At 60.3% G+C, this 19,903-nt stretch overlaps 1 protein-coding gene across 3 annotated transcripts; it reads left to right on the top strand.

The window, feature by feature from the left end:
- The first annotated feature begins 70 nt into the window (after positions 1 to 70).
- On the top strand, positions 71 to 19,727 carry ARHGEF1 (Rho guanine nucleotide exchange factor 1). 3 transcript variants are annotated; one of them, XM_082368751.1, is made up of 30 exons: positions 71 to 780; positions 5,325 to 5,368; positions 5,466 to 5,549; positions 6,058 to 6,171; positions 8,101 to 8,199; positions 8,507 to 8,549; positions 8,757 to 9,003; positions 9,459 to 9,488; positions 9,768 to 9,867; positions 10,017 to 10,113; positions 10,189 to 10,224; positions 10,461 to 10,598; positions 11,343 to 11,448; positions 12,734 to 12,901; positions 13,173 to 13,318; positions 14,794 to 14,940; positions 15,259 to 15,341; positions 15,573 to 15,698; positions 15,803 to 15,917; positions 16,038 to 16,138; positions 16,280 to 16,357; positions 16,572 to 16,647; positions 16,731 to 16,898; positions 17,395 to 17,482; positions 17,623 to 17,709; positions 18,076 to 18,143; positions 18,234 to 18,320; positions 18,734 to 18,897; positions 18,976 to 19,078; positions 19,398 to 19,727. In XM_082368751.1, exons 1-29 carry the CDS (start codon positions 468 to 470, stop codon positions 19,057 to 19,059), a joined length of 3,237 nt encoding a protein of 1,078 aa, XP_082224877.1. In that variant the 5' UTR covers positions 71 to 467; the 3' UTR covers positions 19,060 to 19,078; positions 19,398 to 19,727. The 3 variants fall into 3 exon arrangements, with proteins under 3 accessions (XP_082224877.1, XP_082224878.1, XP_082224879.1); XM_082368752.1 differs by lacking the exon at positions 19,398 to 19,727 and adding an exon at positions 19,254 to 19,391; XM_082368753.1 differs by lacking the exon at positions 12,734 to 12,901 and having other exon boundaries at positions 73 to 780.
- The last annotated feature ends 176 nt before the right edge of the window (positions 19,728 to 19,903 follow it).

Below are 19,903 nucleotides of genomic sequence, written 5' to 3'. Positions count from 1 at the left end.
AGAGCAAGTGAATTGAAAGACACTGAGGAGAAAGGGTATCAGAGAGAGACAGAGAGACAGCAGGAAGAGATAGGAAGGAAAGAAGGGTCCATAGAAAAATGGACATCGAGAGGCTGACCCCTAAGACTCTAGGGAAAGCAACAGTTGGGGAAATGACTGATGGCGATGCAGAAAGATCCAGACCCAGAGATGGGGAGAGAAGGCTCTGGGGGAGAAAGTGACAAAGAGTTGAAAAGACAACGGGGAGAAGCAGGGGCCCGTTAGCGGGAGGGAAAGACCTCAACGGAAAAAGAGAGACAGACACAAAGAGAGGAACACGGACAGAAACACACAGAGGCAAAAAAAAAAAAAAAAAGAGAGGAAGACCAAGAGACACACAGAGACGGAAAGCAGGGGCGACTGCTGCGCAGACTGGGGCGGACGCAGGGCCCCCAGCCTCGCCAGGGAGGTGATGGCCGACGCCAGACATGTATGAGAAAGGTGGAACCCGCGCCCTGCGGACGGGCAGACGGACGAAGCCGGCAGCTGCCGGGCGGGTCCCGGGCGGAGCGGGGAAAAGAGGGGCGGGGCTGGCGGCGAGAAGGGGAAGGAGGCGGAGGTGCCGGGCGGGCCCGGGGCGCGGGCAGGAAGCGGGGAGGGGCGGCGGGGCGGGGGCCTCCGGAAAAACGCCCCAACTTCCTGCCCCGCCAGAGCCAGGAAGCGGGAGCCGGGACACCGGGCCCGGGATCGCCGAGCCCGACCTCGGGCGCCCCGCCGGTCACCTCCCCGCGCGGACACCAGGTACACCATCCCTGGCCCCGCCCGGCCTCTCTTCCCTCGGTTGCTAGGGGAAGTGGGGAGGAGGAGGGAGGGGGCTGGGCGCTGCCGGCAGTGGAGCGGCCTCCTCCCGGCCCCGCTGAGCCAGCAGGCGCCCCTCCCTGGGCCTCAGTTTTTCCATCTGTCAAAGGGGACAAAGAGAGGAGAACTAATACTTGCTCAGTGCCCAGTAGGTGAGATGAGGGCTGCGAGCCGGGGGTCAAGGCTTCCCAACTGTCTGGCGGAGGACGGATGATCACTCCCATTGCACAGGTGGGGAAACTGAGGCCCAGGGAGTAAAACCGGCTCGTCCCAGGTCACATACATCGTGAGACCGAGTGGAGTTGGGATTTGAACTCGCAGGTGCTTTCAGCTAAGCGCCGTCCTCCAATCCCGCATGCTTTAGAGCCACCCAAAACGAAAAACGACAATAACAGGGTCATAGGCCGCTGTGAAGCTGAAAGTTGCAGAACGCGTTTGAAAGCATTTTTTGGAAAGGTCTTTTTCTGGGTCATGAGTTATACCCTGGGAGATGGGTTGCAGGGGAACAGAACTGGAGATCTTTTCCCATTGTACAGATGGGAAGACTGAGGCCCAGGGAGAGTTAATTACTTTTTCCAGGTTCCACTGCATGTCAGATGGGAAGGTATGCTCAAACCCAGGATTTTTGCTTTGCGGCCCCAGCGGGAAGTGTGAGGCGGGGTGGGAGGCAGTGCAGGGAGAATTAATGTACGAGCGTTGGGAATTCAAACGGTCCCAAGTTAGGGCGGAAAAATAGGGTGAGGATCCCAGTCTGGGGGCTAAGGGCCGGGGCGACTCGGTGTTCTCGGATTGAGCACTGGTCTGGGGGCTGGAACCATCCCCAACTCTGGCCTGGGGGCGGGGGGCAGGGGGCAGGGGGCGGGGCCCAGGAGAGTGACGGGGGCAGTCGAGATACGGAAACGCCAGCCCTCCAAGGTAGGCCAGAGCGGCCCTATCTGGCCAGCGTGGCTCAGTGGAGAGCTAGAGCGGCCGGCAGGAGGAGTAGAGTCTCTTGGGCTGGAGCCTGACAGGAGCGGGCTAGAGCGGCTGGCGGGAGGAGTGGAGCTGGACGCAAAGGTGGACTCTGGGGTGGCTAGAGCGACTCGGAGGCGGGGGTGGGGGAGCCCGGAGCCGGCGCGCGGAGGCTTCGGTTCTGGCAGCTGCGGTGCTTCTCCTCCGACCCGGAGCAGGTGAGGGACGCGGCCCCCGGCGGGCGTCACACCCTGACTCCACACGTCCTCCCCAGCATCCCTGACCATGCACACTGCCACGTTCCCTGTAGGATTTGGGGCGGTGTACACCCGCCACGTCCTGCATATGATTTGGGGCTCGTGTAGACCCGCCACCCTCCATGTAAATTACAAGGTCCTACAGACCCTCCAGGTTCCTGCTACCCCCCCACCCCATGGAGGTCCGGCTCCTTACAGATGTGGGGTTTCCATAGATCAATAGCATCCGCTAGAATCCGGGGCCCTGTAGATCCTGGGTCTCGGGGACCACCACACTCCCCTATAGAATTCTGGTCCCCTTTTAAGTCTCCAGAGATCCCGTAAACTGGCTTCTTTCCCTTAAGGACTTATGATCCTGTGTTATCCAAGGATCATTGTAGACCCACCATATGTCAGATAGAATCTGGGTCCTTATGCATTCCAAGGGCTCACCTTGACTACTCTGTATTTTAGGTTCTTTAAGGCTCCTAGAGGTTCTTGGAGACCAGGCTCATCCACTCAATATCTTATAGACTCTGAGCCCTGCATAGAACCCAGGCACCCATGTAGTCCTCACACATGCCCGCTTTGCTCTAGGACCCCCACCCATAAAGATCTTCTGAACCTGCCCTCATCTCCACAGCCCCATGCACATAGCACCCCCTCTGCTGGACCCCAGGGCTTGTCAGCTGCCTTTAGATCCATCTGACCGCTTCAACCCATCATTCTCTAGCCTTTGTGGGACGACGCCCCACCTTCTAAGCAACCACCCCCCTCCCCAATCCTCTCTGAGCCCCAGGCCTCTGTGGGGCAGCTGAGTCCAATCTGCACTCCTGCCCAGGCCACAGTGCCCACATACCCCTGACTCCCAGACACCATAGGGAAACCTGATGTGTCTCAGCTTTGGTTCAGATTTCAGTTTCCTAAGGTCGGGGTGGGGATTCCCCATGCTCCAAAGCCGTACATTCTGGGAGTTAAATGCATAAATTCTGGAGCCAGACTGCCTGGGTCGGAATCCTGGCTCTGCCTCTTATGAGCTGTGCTGCACTTTCCTCCTCTGTAAAATGGGGATAATAAGAAGAAGACTGATTTCACAGGGTCACTGAGAGGACTGAGCTAATATCTATCAAGCAGTAATACTGTTCCTGGCACGTATTTAATGGCATTTAGTGTACATTAAGTGTTAACTATTATTTCCTATCATTGTGATGAGGAATAAAAGAGATAATACACATCAAGTACATGTTCCAGGGCCTGCCTGGCATGTAAACATTTGCTCAGATAATGTGTGTGTCCTCACCTTTGCCCTTTTGGAATCTTCCCTGCCTCTGTCAAACTTTTCCACCCCTGAGTGGGATGAGCAGGGACCCTCCATGTCCATGGTCATGCTTTCCAGCCCAGAAGTTGCAGCTGATGGCCCGGTGAAGGTTTTCTTTTTCTTTCTTTCTTTCTTTCTTTCTTTTTTTTTTAATATTTATTTATTTGGCTGTGCCAGGTCTTAGTTGCGGCATGCGGGATCTAGTTCCCTGACCAGGGATCGAACCCAGGCCCCCTGCATTGGGAGCACGGAGTCTTAACCGCTGGACCACCAGGGAAGTCCCCGGTGAAGGTTTTCTATCTCGGATGGGAGTAATAATAGATGGGGTGCTTGTGGTTTTGAGGGTTCAGTGATTTACTCTGTGAGAAGCACTTAGAGCAGTGCCTAGCACACTGTAAGTGTGGTGTAAGTTCAGCTCTCATAATAAATTACTATTATTTTTCTGTCTTGTTTTGCAAATTTATTTATGTGAACATTTAACAATGCTCAGATCTTAAGTCACCCAAGCTTGGATGTTGAACAAATACACTTTATGGAAAAGAATAAAAATGAGGCCTGCTTGGGTGAACCCATAGGATGGCATTTGGACACTCCAGAAAGCATCATTGCTTAATTATCATAATCAAAATCCAGGCTGCCATTTATTGAGTGCTAGGGAGGAGGCCTGTGGAAGAGGGAGAAGGGTGGGTCTCCAGCGACTAGGGTTATAAATAGCTTTGGGCTGTGGGGAGAACCTCCCCGCACGGGTTCACCCCACCCCTGTTTCCACAGCGCCTTCCCACCTGACACGGGCTCGAGTGGCATTAGTCAGACTAATTAAGGACACAGAAGATGTCAGTGGGAAGACGCGGGGAGAAGTGGAGATTCTAAGGGAGACAAGATGGGAGAGACAGCGAGAGATGGGAGAGAGAGAGACGAGAGACAGCACATGAGACAGTGACGCAGACAGGTGCGGGGACAGTGGCTGCAGGAACCAGATGTGGGGAGACAGGCAGAGACTGAGGGGGAAGACGGAGCAAGAGAAGCAGGGGTGGGACCTAGCGGAGGGGAGGCGGGGACAGTGGGAAAATGAGACAGGTCTGAAGGAAAGGCGAGAGAAAATGAAGAAACGGGGAGAGGAGAGTCAAAGGCATGAGGCCGATTCAATGAGAGGCGGCTGGGGAGAGGCGAGCCGGCAGACAGACAGACAGACCGGACAGGTGGACATAGGGTGAGAGAGATAGACACCCCTTGGGATGGGCTCTCTGAGGACCATCCCTTGTTTTCTGGGATGGAAGCCGGAAAGATGCCAGGTCCCTGAGGGGAAGAAGTGGGGCCGAGGATAGACACCCCTTGGGATGGGCTCTCTGAGGACCATCCCTTGTTTTCTGGGATGGAAGCCGGAAAGATGCCAGGTCCCTGAGGGGAAGAAGTGGGGCCGAGGACTCTTGGTCCTGAGGGAGGAGGGTTCAGAGTTTGGTTTTCTCGTGTGGAGAGAGTTGGGGGTTGGGGGATTTGCCATTGTGATTTCCTGTCACAGGAAGCAGGGCTGGTGGGTTCAGAGACAGCATCCTGCCCCAAGCCTGTCACAGGTCAGAGCAGAGCCCCCGTGCCCCAGTTATCTCCCTCCCGGCTCCCCTTTAGCCTTTCCACCTCTGCTGGCCCACAGGCCCTGCCTCCTTAGGACCCAGCCCCAGCCCCTCCTCCATCGGGGACCCGAAGTCGCAGGCTCTCCCGGCCACAGCTCTCTCACGGACCCGGGCTCCTGGCCTCCAGCTTCCCCCCCGCCCCGACCCCACAAGGCTCCCTGTCCTTGGGCTCCCTGCCCTGGCTGGCCTCTGAAGGGCTCTTTGTCGCCACACAGAGGCCCCATTGAGCTGTGGAGGCCGGGATGGGGGCGGAGGCTGTTTACTCACCTTGGCACCTGGGCCAGGAATCTGTGAGTAACCGCCCTGGGCCGCCCCCTCCCACCCCTCTAACCGCGGCCCCTCCTCTTCCCCCAGCCCTGCAAGAGCCCATGGAGGCCGAAGACGTCGCCCGAGGGGCGGTGAGTGGAGAGAGCGGAGAGAGCCGAGGGGTGAGGGGACTGGGGGGCTGTGAGGTGGGGAGCTCTGTGGGCTGAAGCCATCCCTCCCCTTCCACAGGCCCCAGGGCCCCCCCGGCCCGGCCTGGTGCCCATCAGCATCATCGGGGCTGAGGACGAGGATTTTGAGAATGAGCTGAAGACGGTGAGAGGGAGGTGGGGTGGGAGAGCTTCTGTCCCAGGCCCCCTGGGGCCCCAGCTCTCAAGTCCCGTCCTCAGTGTCCCCTCTCCCACCTTAGGTCCTGTTCTCTGTCTTCAGGTGCTGTCACTCGGCCTCCTCTCACTGCCCATCTCTCTTTCTTTAATCTTCCTGGTACCTCCTTCCTCATCCCCTCACCCCATCCTCAGTGCCCCCCCCATTACAGCACAGACTCACACCCTGTTTAACCCCAGTTTTTATCGCTGCCCCCGCCCCCTAATTACAGCACAGATCCTCATTCCATCTCTCCTGATTTCTGTCCTCTTCACCCACCACTGTAACATTAAATCTCATACATTCTCCCCAACCCCTGACTTGCCACCATCACAGCAGAGACACCATCAGCACCCCACCTGCCAGCTTGGATCCATCAGGAAGTGCCAGGGAAGAGGGAGGGTCAAGCCCCAAGCCCCTCCTCTGCTCCCCACTGTCTCACTCCCATCCCCGCCCCCAGAACCCCGAGGAGCAAAACAACCAGTTCCAGAGCCTGGATCAGGTGAAGCGGCGCCCTGCCCACCTCATGGCCCTCCTGCAGCACGTGGCCATGCAGTTCGAGCCAGGACCCCTGGTGAGGGCGGGGCTGGGTAGGCGAGGGGCGGGGCGGGGCGGGGCGGGGCGGGGCTGGGACCAGCCACAGTGCTCAGTGCGTTAGACCAGCGAGGATGAGCCAGGCGGGATCCAGAGCGCACAGCTTGAGAGCCAGGAAGCCCACCACGGGATGCAGACAAGGTTGCAGGTGCCCCGCGTAAATTTCTGAGCAGTGGGCGCAGCCCGGGAGAGCAGGCGCGGCCGAGCCTCGCAGAGCAGCGGAGAATCCAGCAGCCTGGCGGAAACCATGCCCCCGGCCCCGTTCCGTGCCCATGGCAGCGTCACCCATCAGTGACAGCGCCTTTTCCCAGACTCTGGAAATCAAATTCTCTGCCTGTGCCACCAATCAGTCCTTCAGAGCTGGTGGTTGGGAGAAAACCGTTAGCCTCCTCGGGTCTAGGCGGCACAGTAGGCTCTGGTCCAGAAACAAGGAAACTGCTAAAAGCAGCCCACGAGGCAGAGAGAATGTAACGGATGACCCGGAAAACTTGTTATCGGGCAGAAAATACCCGGGAGGTGTGCATGCAGAGCCACGCCATCTGGGAGACACCTGCAGAGTCTAGAGAACCCAGCAGGTGACTTAGGGAGGAAGAAGCCACAACACTGGCTGGAGGGGGCTCTGTGGACCAGGGTCCTGTCCCAAGAAGACCCCGTGCAGCCCAGCGCAGGCTGGGAGCTGGGCTTAGCCTAGGGCACTGCTCTGTACTGGAAATGCGTGGTAGATCCCTCCAGAAAACAAGGAGACTGATGGAAGTGGCAGGGAGGGAGGCCTGGGGGGTGCAGAGAGAAGAGTGTATCGACTGACACCAAAGCTTCAAAAACTGGCAGGCAATCAGGAAATTGCCAGAAAAGTGGCTACCCCCTCCCCTGGTGCATGGAGGCTCTGGCCCTCTGGGCAAGGGAGGCCCCCTGCTGAGCCTGAGGGTTTCTAGAACTTGAACTCCTGGAATTTAGCCCAGGGATTGTGCTGACTGCCGTGTCCCTTTACAGATGTGGAAACTGAGGCCTGGCCAGGGGTTCGGCTGAGGTGACCCAGATGGCCTTCGGCATTTTGAGATTTGTCCTCATGCTGTTTCCTCACCTCCTTGGCTGGGGGAGTGGCCAGGAGATAGTCGTGGTCCCTTGGGCTGCTTCCTGTTGGCCTCTGATGGAGTTTTGCTTTATGGGGGCGTGGGGAGGGGGCAGGCATAGATTACTGGGGCGAGTCCTTAGCACACTGAGACCATGTCCCTTACCTGATGAGAGTCCCCCAGGAGCCAGGACAAGTTGGAGGCCCCACAGCATTGCCAGTGAAGGGCTGGCACACCCAGCATAGGGCTGCCACGTAGGTGACCTCAAGGAGTGCTTGATGAGTGAGTGAGTGAGTGCCACTTGTCCTCCTGTTTATGTGCCCAGTGCCGCCGTGTACTAGGCCCTGTCTGGGACACAGATGAATCAGAACGTCCCCCCTGCCACACACACACACACACACATGCCCTCAAGTAACTCACGGTATTGCTAGGCAATGGGGAGCAGTAGAGACAGGCTGCCTGAGATCCAGTCCCAACTTTGTCACTTACTAGCTGTTTTCTCATCTGTAAAATGGGATAACGATCATCCTCCCCATGACTGAACAGGGTAATGCGGCTAAAGAGTTTGCACAGCGTCAGGTACACACCGAGCCCGCTTACTGTAGCTGGGGGTGGCGGTACTAGCAGCAGCAGCAGAGAGAAGACAGACCAAAGAACCACTTCACAGGAGAGAAAATTAACGAAAGCCGTGGTGGCCTGGGGAGGCAGGCGGGGGCCTGGTACGGGGATGGGGGACATCAGGGAGCACTTCACAGAGGGTTTGCGCCCTGAGCCGTTCCAAGGGGCAGTGCGGTTTGGGTGGGGTGGGAGGAGGATGGGTCACACTTTGTCTCCCCCAGCTCTGCTGCCTGCACGCGGACATGCTGGGCTCACTGGGCCCCAAGGAGGCCAAGAAGGCCTTCGGCGACTTCTGCCACAGCTTCCTGGATAAGTGTGCGGTGAGAGACACCTTCGAGGGGGCCCATCCCCCGTCCCCTTCACCCTGGACAGCCAGCCTGCTCCTCCCAACCTCCAACCTGCTGAGGGCAACGTGAAGGGCGGCCTGGTCTGGGGAGACCCTTTGCCAGCCTGGCCCTCCCTCCACTGCTCCCTCCCCTCAGAGCATCTTACCCACTGGTACTTGGGCTGCCATCCCATTGATCCCAACACTGCCCCCTTCACTGCCGAGTCCTCCCCTCCGTCCCGTCGCTCACTGCCCCTTCACTGCTGAGTCCTCCCCTTCACTCCATTCTCTCCCCTGAGCAGATTCTGCGGGTGTCGGTCCCTCCCACCGTGGCCTTTGAACTTGGTAAGGAGAGGAGAGGGGATTTGGGGATGAGGAAGAGTTCTCTAGCAGGGACCAGGTGCCCCCCGGGAGGGAGGCCGCACTCTCATGCTCCCAGGACGGGATTGTTCTTCCTTCTTCATGGCCACCACAGCCCAAGGAAGCATAGCTGTCAGAGTCGAAGGGTGGGAGGGGAGTCACAGCCCAGGGAACTGGCCCCTGTCCCTGCAGACCGCACGCGGCCCGATCTCCTCTCCGAGGATGTCCAGCGGCAGTTCATGCAGGAGGTGGTGCAGACCCAGCAGGCAGCCGTCAGCCGGCAGCTGGAGGACTTCCGCTCCAAGAAGCTCATGGGCATGACGCCCTGGGAGCAGGAGCTGATCCAGCTGGGGGCCTGGGTTGGGCGGGACCGCGCCAGCTATGAGGCCCGGGAGCGGCACCTGGCCGAGCGGCAGCTGACCCACCTGGAGGAGATGCAGTGAGTGGGACCAGCCCCTCCGCAGCCCAGAGGGCGCCCTCTGCTGCCCCGTTCCTTCCGTTCCCAGGCTCCCTCTGCAGCTTCAGCGTTTATTTCCCAGCGTTTGGGTTCCTCCCCTGACTTCTGGGGCCCAGCCCTGGCATTTTAGTCCATCTGGTTTTGCATCTTCCCTTCCCAGCTTTGGGGTCCCTTCTAGTTTCCGGGTCTTGTCCACGGTCTTGCATTCAGGCCTGGGCTTTGGGTCCTGTCCTTGCAACTCTCACGACCCCGGGTGAGAGTCTGTCCTTCAGTGATTGTCCTTCCCAGATGCGTCAGCAGCAGCACCCCACCCCCGTCTGCCCCTCCTCTCTCCCTGTCCCAGCTTTGAAGGGGACAGCAACCTGGACAGTTGTGCTGGGTGGTCAGGGACCCCAGGCTTAGCAAATTTGTCACAAACTTCGTTCTTCTTCTTACAGACACACCATCTCTAACGATGAGGAAAAGAGGTGATGGAAGCAGAGAGGCCGGCGGGGAGTTTGGTTTCCTGGGCCCGAGGGAGGAGGGCCTGCCTGCCTAGGGGCCTGGGCGTTGAGCAACATCTCTGGCTCCATCCTCTAAAACCCTCTCTCTCCCCCCTTTGCTCAGATACTCAGCAGGAAGTGGTCATGGGGCTGGTGTGGGAAGCGAGCGGAGGGGAAGCTGTGAGGGTAGCAGGGCACCTGCGTCCGTGGGAGTGCGCGTGGCAGTGCGTGTGTCTGTGCGCCCTCACAGTCCCCTCCCCGCAGTGCTGCCGTGGTCAGCGCCATCACCCTGTACATGCGCCACCTCGGGGTGCGGACCAAGAGTGGGGACAAGAAGTCGGGGAGGAATTTCTTCCGGAAAAAGGTGCTTCCCTGAGCGCCCAAACCCGGCCCTTACCTCCCCAGAGACCCCCCCCGGGGGGCCTCGAGACTCTGCACCGCTGGGGTCTGATCCCTCTTTGTCGGCATCGGCACAGAAATGCCCAGCCCCCTCCTCCCCCCCACCTTCCATAGGTGATGGGGAACCGGCGGTCAGAAGAGCCGACCAAGACCAAGAAAGGACTGAGCAGCTTCCTGGATGCCGCCCGCTGGAACCGGGGAGAGCCCCAGGGTGAGGTGCCCAGCCTCGGCCCCGCCCCAACTTCCCCGTGCTGCCCCCACCTCATGGTCCCATCTCTCGTTTCAGCCCCAGACTTTCGACACCTCAAAGCTGAGGCTGATGGTAATAGTCCTGAAGCTAGAGCATCCATCCTGGGGACCTGAGAGAGGAGGGCAGGGGACCTACTAGGTCTGAGGGAGGAGGGGCGAGGGGCTGGGACTCCTGGCTCTGAGGGTGGAGGAGGGGTCTCCTGGGTGATGGGGAGGATGGGGCAGAGCCAGCATCTTGGATCCCCAGGCCTTTGTGGATTAGAGTTGCTGGACTCTCATATTCCCCTTTGTCCTTCAATGCCTCCCCAGGTGAGAAGCCAGGCCTTACAGAACGTAAGGGAGGTCTGGGGGTGCCCTCCCGGGACCGGAATGTCGGACCCCCTGGGCAGGACACCCCCGGAGTTCCTCTGCACCCTCTGTCTGGGGACAGCCCTGACCGGGAACCAGGTGAGAGTTTCCCGGGCCCCGCAGCAAAACGGCCCCTTGGTTCTCTGCCCTCCCTGCTCCTGGTCACCAGGGTTATTGGTAACCAACCCCTTCCCTCGGTTTACCCTTTCCACGGCTTTCTTCACAAGCTCGTACCTCTATTCTGGTGACAGGTTGCCCCACCTCCCTGGACTACGTTTCCCATCAGCCCCCACGGCTTCATTTCCCAGAACCCTCTCTGAGTACATTACCAATCAGCCCCCCCTTAGATGGTGAGCCCGGCTGCTCCATGAACTTAAGGTCTCACACTCCTTGGGTGGCCCTCAGCCCTCTGGATCTCAGACTAATACTTGGCCAGGCCTGGGTTCAGATCCTGGCTGTGTGCTTGACTTGTGTTAGATCTTGGAAGTCACTCCCCGCTCTGAATCTCAGTCCCCTCACCTCTAAACGGGCACCTTCTCTTCCCACAAGTCCCAGTTGAGCGTCGGGAGAATGCATGGATGTGGAGGCATCCAGTCTCCTCCCCGAGTGCGAGGCTGGCACCCTAGTTTTGCAGCATCTTCACCCACTGAGCCCCACCTGCCCATGGCCCTGTTCTCAGAGGTCTTTCCATCTGTCCGTCTCCCACTGAAGTATAGAGCAGCCACTTGGTGTCGGCCAGGCACTGGATGGCTTTAGAGGCACGGAGGCCCCCAGGGTGTGGGTCTCACCGTGGCAGGGACCTTCCAGCCAGCCTTGCTTTCCCCACCCCCATTATCCCCACAGGTGTTGATGCCCTCCCCGAGCTGGGGGACCCGCCCCCGCAGGGCCCGGCCAGCCTGGAGCCTGCAGCGCCCCTGGAGAGCACAGAGGAGGGTGCTGACACGGAGAGGTGCCCAGGGCCGGGTGCAGGGGAGGTGCCGGGCGCAGGACCGGGCTTATCCAGTGCAGGGAGGGTGTGTGTTGGGGGTCGCACTGCCACTTGCACCTGCCTGTCCCTGAGCCAAGCCGTCTCCACTCTGCCCTGCTCCTCCCTCTTTCTGTCTTCTCCCTTTTTCTTCCGCTCTCTTTCCTCATCTCCCCTTTCCTTCCTTCTTCCTCCCTTTTTCCCTCTCTTCTTCCTCTCCTTCCTTTTTCACTGATTTTCTCTCTCCCCCTCCTCCCTCTCTTTCTCTCCTTTCCTCCCCCTTCCTCTTCCTCTGCTTTCCCTCCCCTCAGCTCCTCCTGGCCCCTCTCCCTCTGCCCCCACCCTCTGCCCTGCACTTTTCCATCTCTTCCCCCTTCTCTTTTAAGTCTCCAGCCCAGCCGCCTTGCTCCTGCCTCCCAGTGCCCCTTCCCTCCATCCCCCAGCCCTCTGTGCTCTGTGCCTGGGGGCCCTGTCCCCCTCACAGTTGGGGGGCAGGCTCTGCCCCCTGCCTGTCCTTGTGCCGCTGCTTTGGGGACCCTTTGGCGGGTGGGGGAGGTGAGTTGGGTTCCATCTGTGTCCACCTCTGACCCTGTGCCCCTCTCTCCCCAGAAGGTGGAAGAGGTGGGTGCCTGGGCCCTGGGTGGGGGGAGGGCTAGCCCCTCCCCCATTTCTCCCAGCCCCTCCCCTCTCCCCATGGGCCACCCCCTCCCCTTCACCCCTGTGAGGGGTGGGTGGGCACGCCACCCTCAAGCCGAAGAGCTAAGTATTGAAATCTCCCTTCCCTCCCTCAACTCCTGCCTCTGTCCCCATCCCCCTGCCTCAGGGAAGGGAGGGGTCAGTTTTGTGCTCCATACTGGGTTCCCCTCCCCTCCTCCACCAATTTCAGTATCCCTTCTGGCCACCCCCCTCACTGCCCCAGCACCCCAAAGTCACACTGGTCCTTCTGACTCTCTCCTCTCTTCTGTTGCATGTTTGATCTCTGTCCTGGTCTCTCCCTGTCTCTCCCTGTCCTGGTCTCTCCCTGTCTCTCCCTGTCCTGGTCTCTCCCCATCTCTGTCCCTGTCTTGGTCTCTCCCCGTCTCTGTCCTGGTCTCTCCCCATCTGTCCCTGTCTATCTCTGTCCTGGTCTCTCCCCGTCTCTGTCCTGGTCTCTCCCCATCTGTCCCTGTCTATCTCTGTCCTGGTGTCTCCCCGTCTCTGTCCCTATCTTGGTCTCTCCTTATCTCTGTCCTGGCCTCTGCCTGACTCTGTCCTTGGCCTCGGGGTCCAGGCTGTCGGGGCGTCTGGGGCGCTCGGAGAGCCTGCGGGTGAGTGACCGCCGCCGGCCTTCCCGGGGCAGCCTCGGGGCTAAGGGCCGGGGTGGGGGCCGCTCCCGGAGCGACGTGGACATGGACCCCAGCTCCGCCACGGCCGTGCTTGGCCCTGCCCGACGAGCCACGTACGTCACTCCTCCCCCCCATCCACTGAGGCAGCCTGGAGAGTCAGGGAGGCCGGGGTGGGGGGTCTTTGCCAGAATCACCAAGAACTGGGTATCAGATGCTGAGGTCACTGAGGGCCTCCAGTGGTCACAGGAGAGGGGTAAGAGGCTTCTTTCCAGATCTGGGGGCTGGTCTGCAGCCCTAGGGGAGGGGGTTGGACACTATAAAGGGTTGAAGGCTGCTCTCTGGGATGCCCTGCGCTGGGGCCCTAATGAGGCCTCTGTCCCACAGCCCCGAGCCTGGAGATGAGGGGGAGCCGGGCCGATCGGGACTAGAGCTGGAGCCAGAAGAGCCCCCCGGCTGGCGGGAGCTCGTCCCCCCGGGCACCCTGCACAGCCTTCCCAAGAGCCAGGTGAAGCGGCAGGAGGTCATCAACGGTGAGTGCCGCCCCCTCCAACCCACTGCGGCCGAGGACACAACCCAGCTCCAGCAGAGTCAGACAGGCGCAGGGAGATGACCATCTCGGTGTTACTTACACCGGGCAGAGCTTGAAGGCAGCCCGCTTCTGACAGAGCACCGTTTGTTAAGTAAATTGTGGAATATTCCATGGAACGGGAATGCGGCCATTGTTGAAGTGACATTTCCAAAGAATTTTTTGTAGTGCAGGACAGTGTTGATGTTAGGAGCCAGAAACGGTCTATAAAATTGTATTTCTAGCGTAAGCCTTTGTTTCCTTATTTGGGAAATGTGGGCAGTGATAGTTCCTACCTCAAAAGACTGTCACGAAGATGAAGATGAGATGATTAGTGTGAAATGTTCAGCAGTGGTGGGCCCAGGGTAAGAACATTCGGATGCAACTGCTGTTATGACTGTGATCTTCAGCGCTCAGGGGAGAAAAAGATTCCCACCCAGAAAAGTTTGGGAAGATAATCAATACATTAGCAGTGCTTACTTCTGAGCAGATGATGGGAGTATCGTTTTTGTCTCGATTCTGTGCTGTGATTTCAACTCATTTGTGTGTTGAGGGGAGTTTGGCAAACGTACAGTACTTTTGGAAGCTCATTTGGAAGTTAATTTACAGATTACTTAATAGTAAGAAGGGTTCTCATTCAGAATTTTTAGGGCAGTAGATAAATGCTTTTTGGGTCACAGATCCTTCTGAGGGTCTGATCAAAACATCAGCAGTGCTATCCGATAGAACTTTCTGGAATGATGGTAACATGCAATACCTGTGCTTTCCAACATGGTAACCACCCGCCATATAATGGCTGTTGAGTGCCTAAAGTGTGGTGAGTACAACTAAGAACTGAATTTTGCATTGCATTTCATTTTAATCAAGCAATATTGGAAGAGCTGTGTGTGGCTCGTGGCTACCACGTCGGACAGCATAGCGGTTTCTCTCACCAGAAAAATATACATACGTAACACACAAAATGGTACATTTAGTCTCCGGGGACTTTTGGGGCCCCTGGAACTCGGGCCATCAACCTGTGCAGAGAGGGGGGTCATTGTGCCAGAAACTGAGCCTGAGAAAACTTGCTGGACGGTTAGACATAAAACACAGCTGCAGGCTGTGTTAGACATAAAACACAGCTGCAGGCAGTGAGGAGACCAACTTGTCTCGGTTTGCCTAGGACTGTCCCAGTTTTAGCACTGAAAATCCCATGTGCCGGGAAAACCATGGTGCGGGGCAAACTGGGACCATTGGTCACCTTGGCTGGCTGCCCCAGCCAAAACAGAAAGGCAGTGGGGCTGAGGAATTCTCAGTGGCTATTTCAGGGGCAAGTGACTCCACCCCGAGAGAATCATCCCTGTCCCGTCCCCTCCTCCTCATTCCCCAGCCTGCCTCTGAGAGTGCCCCCCCATAGTTTGCACGCTCCCCAACCATGCCTCCTGCCCGGTGGCCCTGCAGAGCTGCTGGTGACAGAGGCGGCCCACGTGCGCATGCTCCGGGTGCTATATGACCTCTTCTACCAGCCCATGGCGGATGGGGGCTTCTTCTCCCTGGAGGAGCTACAGAACATCTTCCCCAGCCTGGACGAGCTCATCGAGGTGCATTGTGAGTGCAGGGCTGTGGCCCTACGTCCCACTGCCAGCTCCCTCCTTCGTTGCCCTGACGACAAACCCTGGAGCCTGGTCTCACGGGCAGCCTCTGTTGCAGCTCTGGGGACGACCCCACCCCAGAACCCCAGAGCTCACATTCTAGGGACACATCATCAACAAGCACGTGGTGGGGAGTGAGGGAGGGACAGGCCCACCGGCCCCATGGATCAGACACACCCACCTGCAGCCTGACCCCCCCCACCAGCTCCCGACCAGCTCTGCATCCAGTCTCACGGGCCCTGACAGCACCCCCTTTCCTCTCTGCTCCCCGCAGCCCTGTTCCTTGATCGCCTGATGAAGCGGAGGCAGGACAGTGGCTACCTCATTGAGGAGATCGGAGATGTGCTGCTGGCCCAGGTGAGGGTGCCCAGCCTAGGGCCACCCCCTTCCCCTCACCCCGCCCCCGGCTCCTGGCTGGGGACCTGAAATCCAGGCCCCAGGAGACCAGGTCTCAAGCTTTCAACCCCTTCAAGACCCAGGGGTCTGGGCCCCTAACCTGTCCTCCTGTCTAGGCTGCCATCCCCACGTGAGGCCCCGCTCCCCCCAATCCCACCTGAGACACCCTCCCTGGCCTGAATCTTGCTGTAGTTTGATGGTACCGAGGGCTCCTGGTTCCAGAAAATCTCCTCCCGCTTCTGCAGCCGCCAGTCGTTTGCCTTAGAGCAGCTCAAAGCCAAACAGCGTAAGGAGCCTCGGTTCTGTGCCTTTGTGCAGGTGAGGCAGGGGTCTGGGCCCCAGGGTCCCAGGGGAGGGGGGCCGGCGTCCCGGTCCCCAAGGCCCGCCGCAACAGAGCCGCCTCAGCACTGCCGCCCCCGCAGGAGGCCGAGAGCCGTCCCCGGTGCCGCCGCCTGCAGTTGAAGGACATGATCCCCACGGAGATGCAGCGTCTGACCAAGTACCCGCTGCTCCTGCAGAGCATCGGGCAGAACACAGGTAGCCGCAGGCCCTGCCCCATGCTGCTGGGCCTCCGCTCTCTTGTCTCTAACCTTGGCCTAGGGACTGGGAGCTTCCAGAGTTGGGGTTCACCGGGGCTGGTCTCCCCCTTGCCTGCAGAAGAGCCTGCGGAACGGGAGAAAGTGGAGCTGGCGGCTGAGTGCTGCAGGGAAATTCTGCACCACGTCAACCAAGCCGTGCGCGACATGGAGGACCTGCTGGTGAGCCTGGGCGGGGCCCCGGGCCAGGGCAGTGGGGCGCGCGTGTGCGGGAGCCCCGGCTTGTCCCCCTCGGGGTCGCTGTGGGTCGGCCCCAACTCTTGGCTTGTCACGGTGACACTTCCCTTCCCTTCCCTGCCCCAGCGGCTCAAGGATTATCAGCGGCGCCTGGATTTGTCCCACCTGCGGCAGAGCAGCGACCCCATGCTGAGCGAGTTCAAGGTGGCCCCGCCCCCGGCCCACCTGCCCTCCCCTCTCCTCCCCTCCGCCCCGCCCTGGGGATTCTCTGATAACACACCCAGGAAGCCAGAGGGGCCCCTCAACCCTGACCCCGTGCTCATTCCCAGCGGGGCAGCCCCTCCGGACCCCATGGTCATCCACGCCTTCCCCTGCCCCGCCCGCGCCTTCACTGACCATCACTCCCTCCTGCCTCCAGAACCTGGACATCACCAAGAAGAGGCTGGTCCACGAGGGCCCGCTGACGTGGCGGGTGACGAGGGACAAGGCTGTGGGTGAGCGCCAGGGCTGCGGGCGGGGGGCCGCGGGACGGGGCTGCCAAGCGAGGGTGCTGAGCACGGGCCTCGCCCCCCTGCAGAGGTCCACGTCCTGCTGCTGGACGACCTCCTGCTGCTGCTTCAGCGCCAGGATGAGCGGCTGCTGCTCAAGTCGCACAGCCGGACGCTGACGCCCACGCCCGACGGCAAGACCATGCTGCGGCCGGTGCTGCGGCTCACCTCCGCCATGACCCGGGAGGTGGCCACTGGTGAGGCCCCGGGCGCGGCTGTCCCCGAGGCAGGGGAGGAGCCCTCCACAGAGCCTGGCCCGCGCGTTCTGCCCAAGGCCGAGGCTGTGAGAGGGGGGCCCTGGGCTGGGCACGGCCAGGGCCCCAGGCCGGTTGTGGATTTTACTGAGCGAGATGGGGAACTGCCCCAGGTTTTTGCACAGATGAGCAGCCAGTTCTAACTGGTAGTTTGAAAAGACGCCCTGGCTGCCTCTTGGGGGTTGTAGGCAGCAGGGGTGGGAGCTGGGAGCCCAGTGAGGGGCCATGGTGGGGGGAGTGGTTCCAGGGGTCTCATAGGTAGAGCCAGACTGGGGGCTTGTTTCCTGTTTAGGTGAGGGAGGACTCCGGAGGGAGGCACGGGGGCGGGGGCGGTGAGTTGAGTCGTGGGAGCCACAAGGTGCCACCATGATGGGGGCCTTCCCCAGGAGCATGTTGGGATGGCCCTGGCTTTGAGCCTCACCTCTCCCTCTCCCTGCAGATCACAAAGCCTTCTATGTCATTTTTACCTGGGACCAGGAGGCCCAGATATACGAGCTGGTGGCCCAGACCGTGTCGGAGCGGAAGAAGTGAGCAGCTCTGGGTTCCAAGAGTGGGTGGAGGAGGAGGAGGCCCAGGGCCCAGGTTCTCTGGGGACAGGGGGTGGGTGGGAGGTCCTGGCACAGGGTCTGGGGGCTCTGACTGCCCAGGGGCTGCCCTGTCTCCCCAGCTGGTGTGCCCTCATCACTGAGACTGCCGGATCCCTGAAGGTCCCTGCCCGTACCTCCCGACCCAAACACCGGCCCAGCCCCAGCAGGTGAGGGGGCCAGGGAGGCAAGTGGAGGGCAGGGGGCAGCTTCCCTGTGTGTCCCCAGAACCTGAGCTCCAGCCCAGTCTCCACGTGCATGTGTGTGTCCGTGTGTGTGTGTGTGTGTGGGTGTGCACGCGCGTGCCTGTGAAGGTGTGTACACGCGTGCGCCGACCCTACCACGGCCCATCTGTCTCCTATCCAGGCCTCTCTGTCTTCCACCAGCCGGGCCTCTCTGTCTCCCTGTCTCCCAGCCTTGACCTCTGTCTCTGTCTCCGGACCTCCCTGCCTCCCCACCTCTAGTTCTCTGTCCCCCTGCCCCTGCTGCCCACCAGGGCCGGGGCAGCGGGGTCACCCAGCACTTGCTCCCCCCAGCACCCGTGAACCCCTGCTCAGCAGCTCTGAGAACGGCAACGGTGGCCGAGAGATGCCCCCGGCTGACGGTGAGCCTAGATAGAGGGGTGCCAAGTGGGGGTGGGGTGTCCACAGGAAGCCCAGCAGGATCTGAGTCCCCTGCCTGCTCCCCGACCCAGGCCGGATGGAGAGAATCTTCAGCGCCCTCCTGCCCTTCTGCAGACCAGGCCCTGAGGGCCAGCTCGCCGCCAAGGCCCTTCAGAAAGGTAGCTCAGCCCCACCCCCGCAGGGCTGCCGCCAGCCGGAACAGTGCTTTCCAACCTGCTGTATGGCCAGCCGCCAGAAACAAATGCACCAAATCCACCTCCTGCACGGCCCGACCCTGCACCACTGTCCTTGGTGGCCCCAAGCCCCTCTTTTGCAGCCCCGCCCCTTCCTTAACCTTCAGTTTAGCCTCTCCCTGGACCCATCTCCGTCCTCGGTGCCCTCCCGCCCCGCCCCCACCCTAGCCCCAGCCTCACCTCTGCACCCCCTTTTGCAGCCCCCAGCCCCTTCTGTGGGTCTGGCCAACCGGAAGCTCACTCCTACCCGCAGGCCCCTGGCCTCTGTCCCACCCCTCCCCTCCCACCCATCCCAGCCCGAGCCCTGCCTCTGACTTTGTCCCCTTGCCCCTGTCCAGTGCTGTCCCTGAAGCAGCTCCTGCTCCCCTCGGAGGAAGACAGCGGGGTGGGGCCGCCGCTCGAAGGCGATGGAGTCCCAGGGGGCGGCCCCCCAAGCCCAGCACAGCCCCAGGAAATTCGGGAGGAACTGCTCAGCCTGGAGGAGACCATTAAACAGCTGGAGGTGGTGGCCTTGGGGTGGGTGGGGAGGCGGGGGCTGACTCAGTGGAGGGACCCTTCTCATTGACGATCCCCCAACCAGGAGGTGGAGGAGGAGTTTTGCCGCCTGAGACTCCTCCTGTCTCCGCTCGGGGAGAACACTGTCCCCCAGTCTGGCTGTACCTGAGGCCCCCTGCCCCAGGCAGGTGAGTGGGGGACTGGGGGAGCCAGGCACTGCCTGGGGAGGAGGGACCAGAGTGGCTCCCTCAGGCATTCGCCGCTCCACAGCCCCATCCCTCTCTCTCCCTCTGTCTTTGACTTTTGCATCTCCCCACTCTGCCTCCCGCCTCCCGCCTCCCTCCATCTGTCCGTCTCTGTCAGTTTCTGTTTCTCTGGCTCTTTTGTGCTCCTTCCCCACCCTCCCTTTCTCCCTGTCTGTTTCTCTCTCCATCTCTCTCCTCTTTCTCTCCATCTCTCTTCCCATCTCCATCTCCCTTCTTCTCCTGCATCTCCCCCTCCCCCCAGGCCTTTCCACAAGAAGGAGAGGGCCACCCGCCACTGCACAGCGCAGCATCTCCAACCCCAAGGGCCTGAGGAGAGGGAGCCGGGCTGCCAGGGCCACGCCTAGGGGGGCCCAGCCGGGATCACTGCCCCCCGAACCTCCCACTGGCCTCGGCCTTCTCTCCCTCCTGCTTGGGGGACTCAGGGCTTCATTCCATGGGGGCACCATCTGGCCCCCATTCCTGGGCCATCTCAGTATTGCCCGGGGGGGGCCAGCCCCCACCCCCAAGTGCCTTTGCTCTGTTTTTATACCCTGAATTGGAGGTTTATTTTTTAATATATATTATCTAAGGAGAGGTCTGTGTTTGTGAGGGCGGGCAAGGGCCCGGGCGCGGTGTCTGGAACCCTCCACAACTGTCTGGCATCACTTCCTGCGTCTGTCCTACCCCGTCGCCTCTGCGCCTTCTGCCTTTCTCCAGTTGTTCATTCATTCGTCCCTGTGTCTTGACAGTGACTCACCAGGCCCCTCC

Source organism: Balaenoptera borealis, assembly GCF_965194805.1.
Source record: "Balaenoptera borealis genome assembly, chromosome: 19".
Taxonomy (NCBI): domain Eukaryota; kingdom Metazoa; phylum Chordata; class Mammalia; order Artiodactyla; family Balaenopteridae; genus Balaenoptera; species Balaenoptera borealis.
The sequence above is the reverse complement of the archived record's forward strand: the minus strand, read 5'-3'. Positions and strand labels throughout refer to the sequence as shown.

Bases quoted from the DNA above. Each gene is read 5' to 3' on its own strand.
- ARHGEF1 (XM_082368751.1), top strand. From the start codon at position 468: ATGTATGAGAAAGGTGGAACCCGCGCCCTGCGGACGGGCAGACGGACG. The intron at 8,200-8,506 runs GTGAGAGACACC...TCCCCTGAGCAG, and splicing joins GCTTCCTGGATAAGTGTGCG to ATTCTGCGGGTGTCGGTCCC. The intron at 12,902-13,172 runs GTACGTCACTCC...TCTGTCCCACAG, and splicing joins GGCCCTGCCCGACGAGCCAC to CCCCGAGCCTGGAGATGAGG.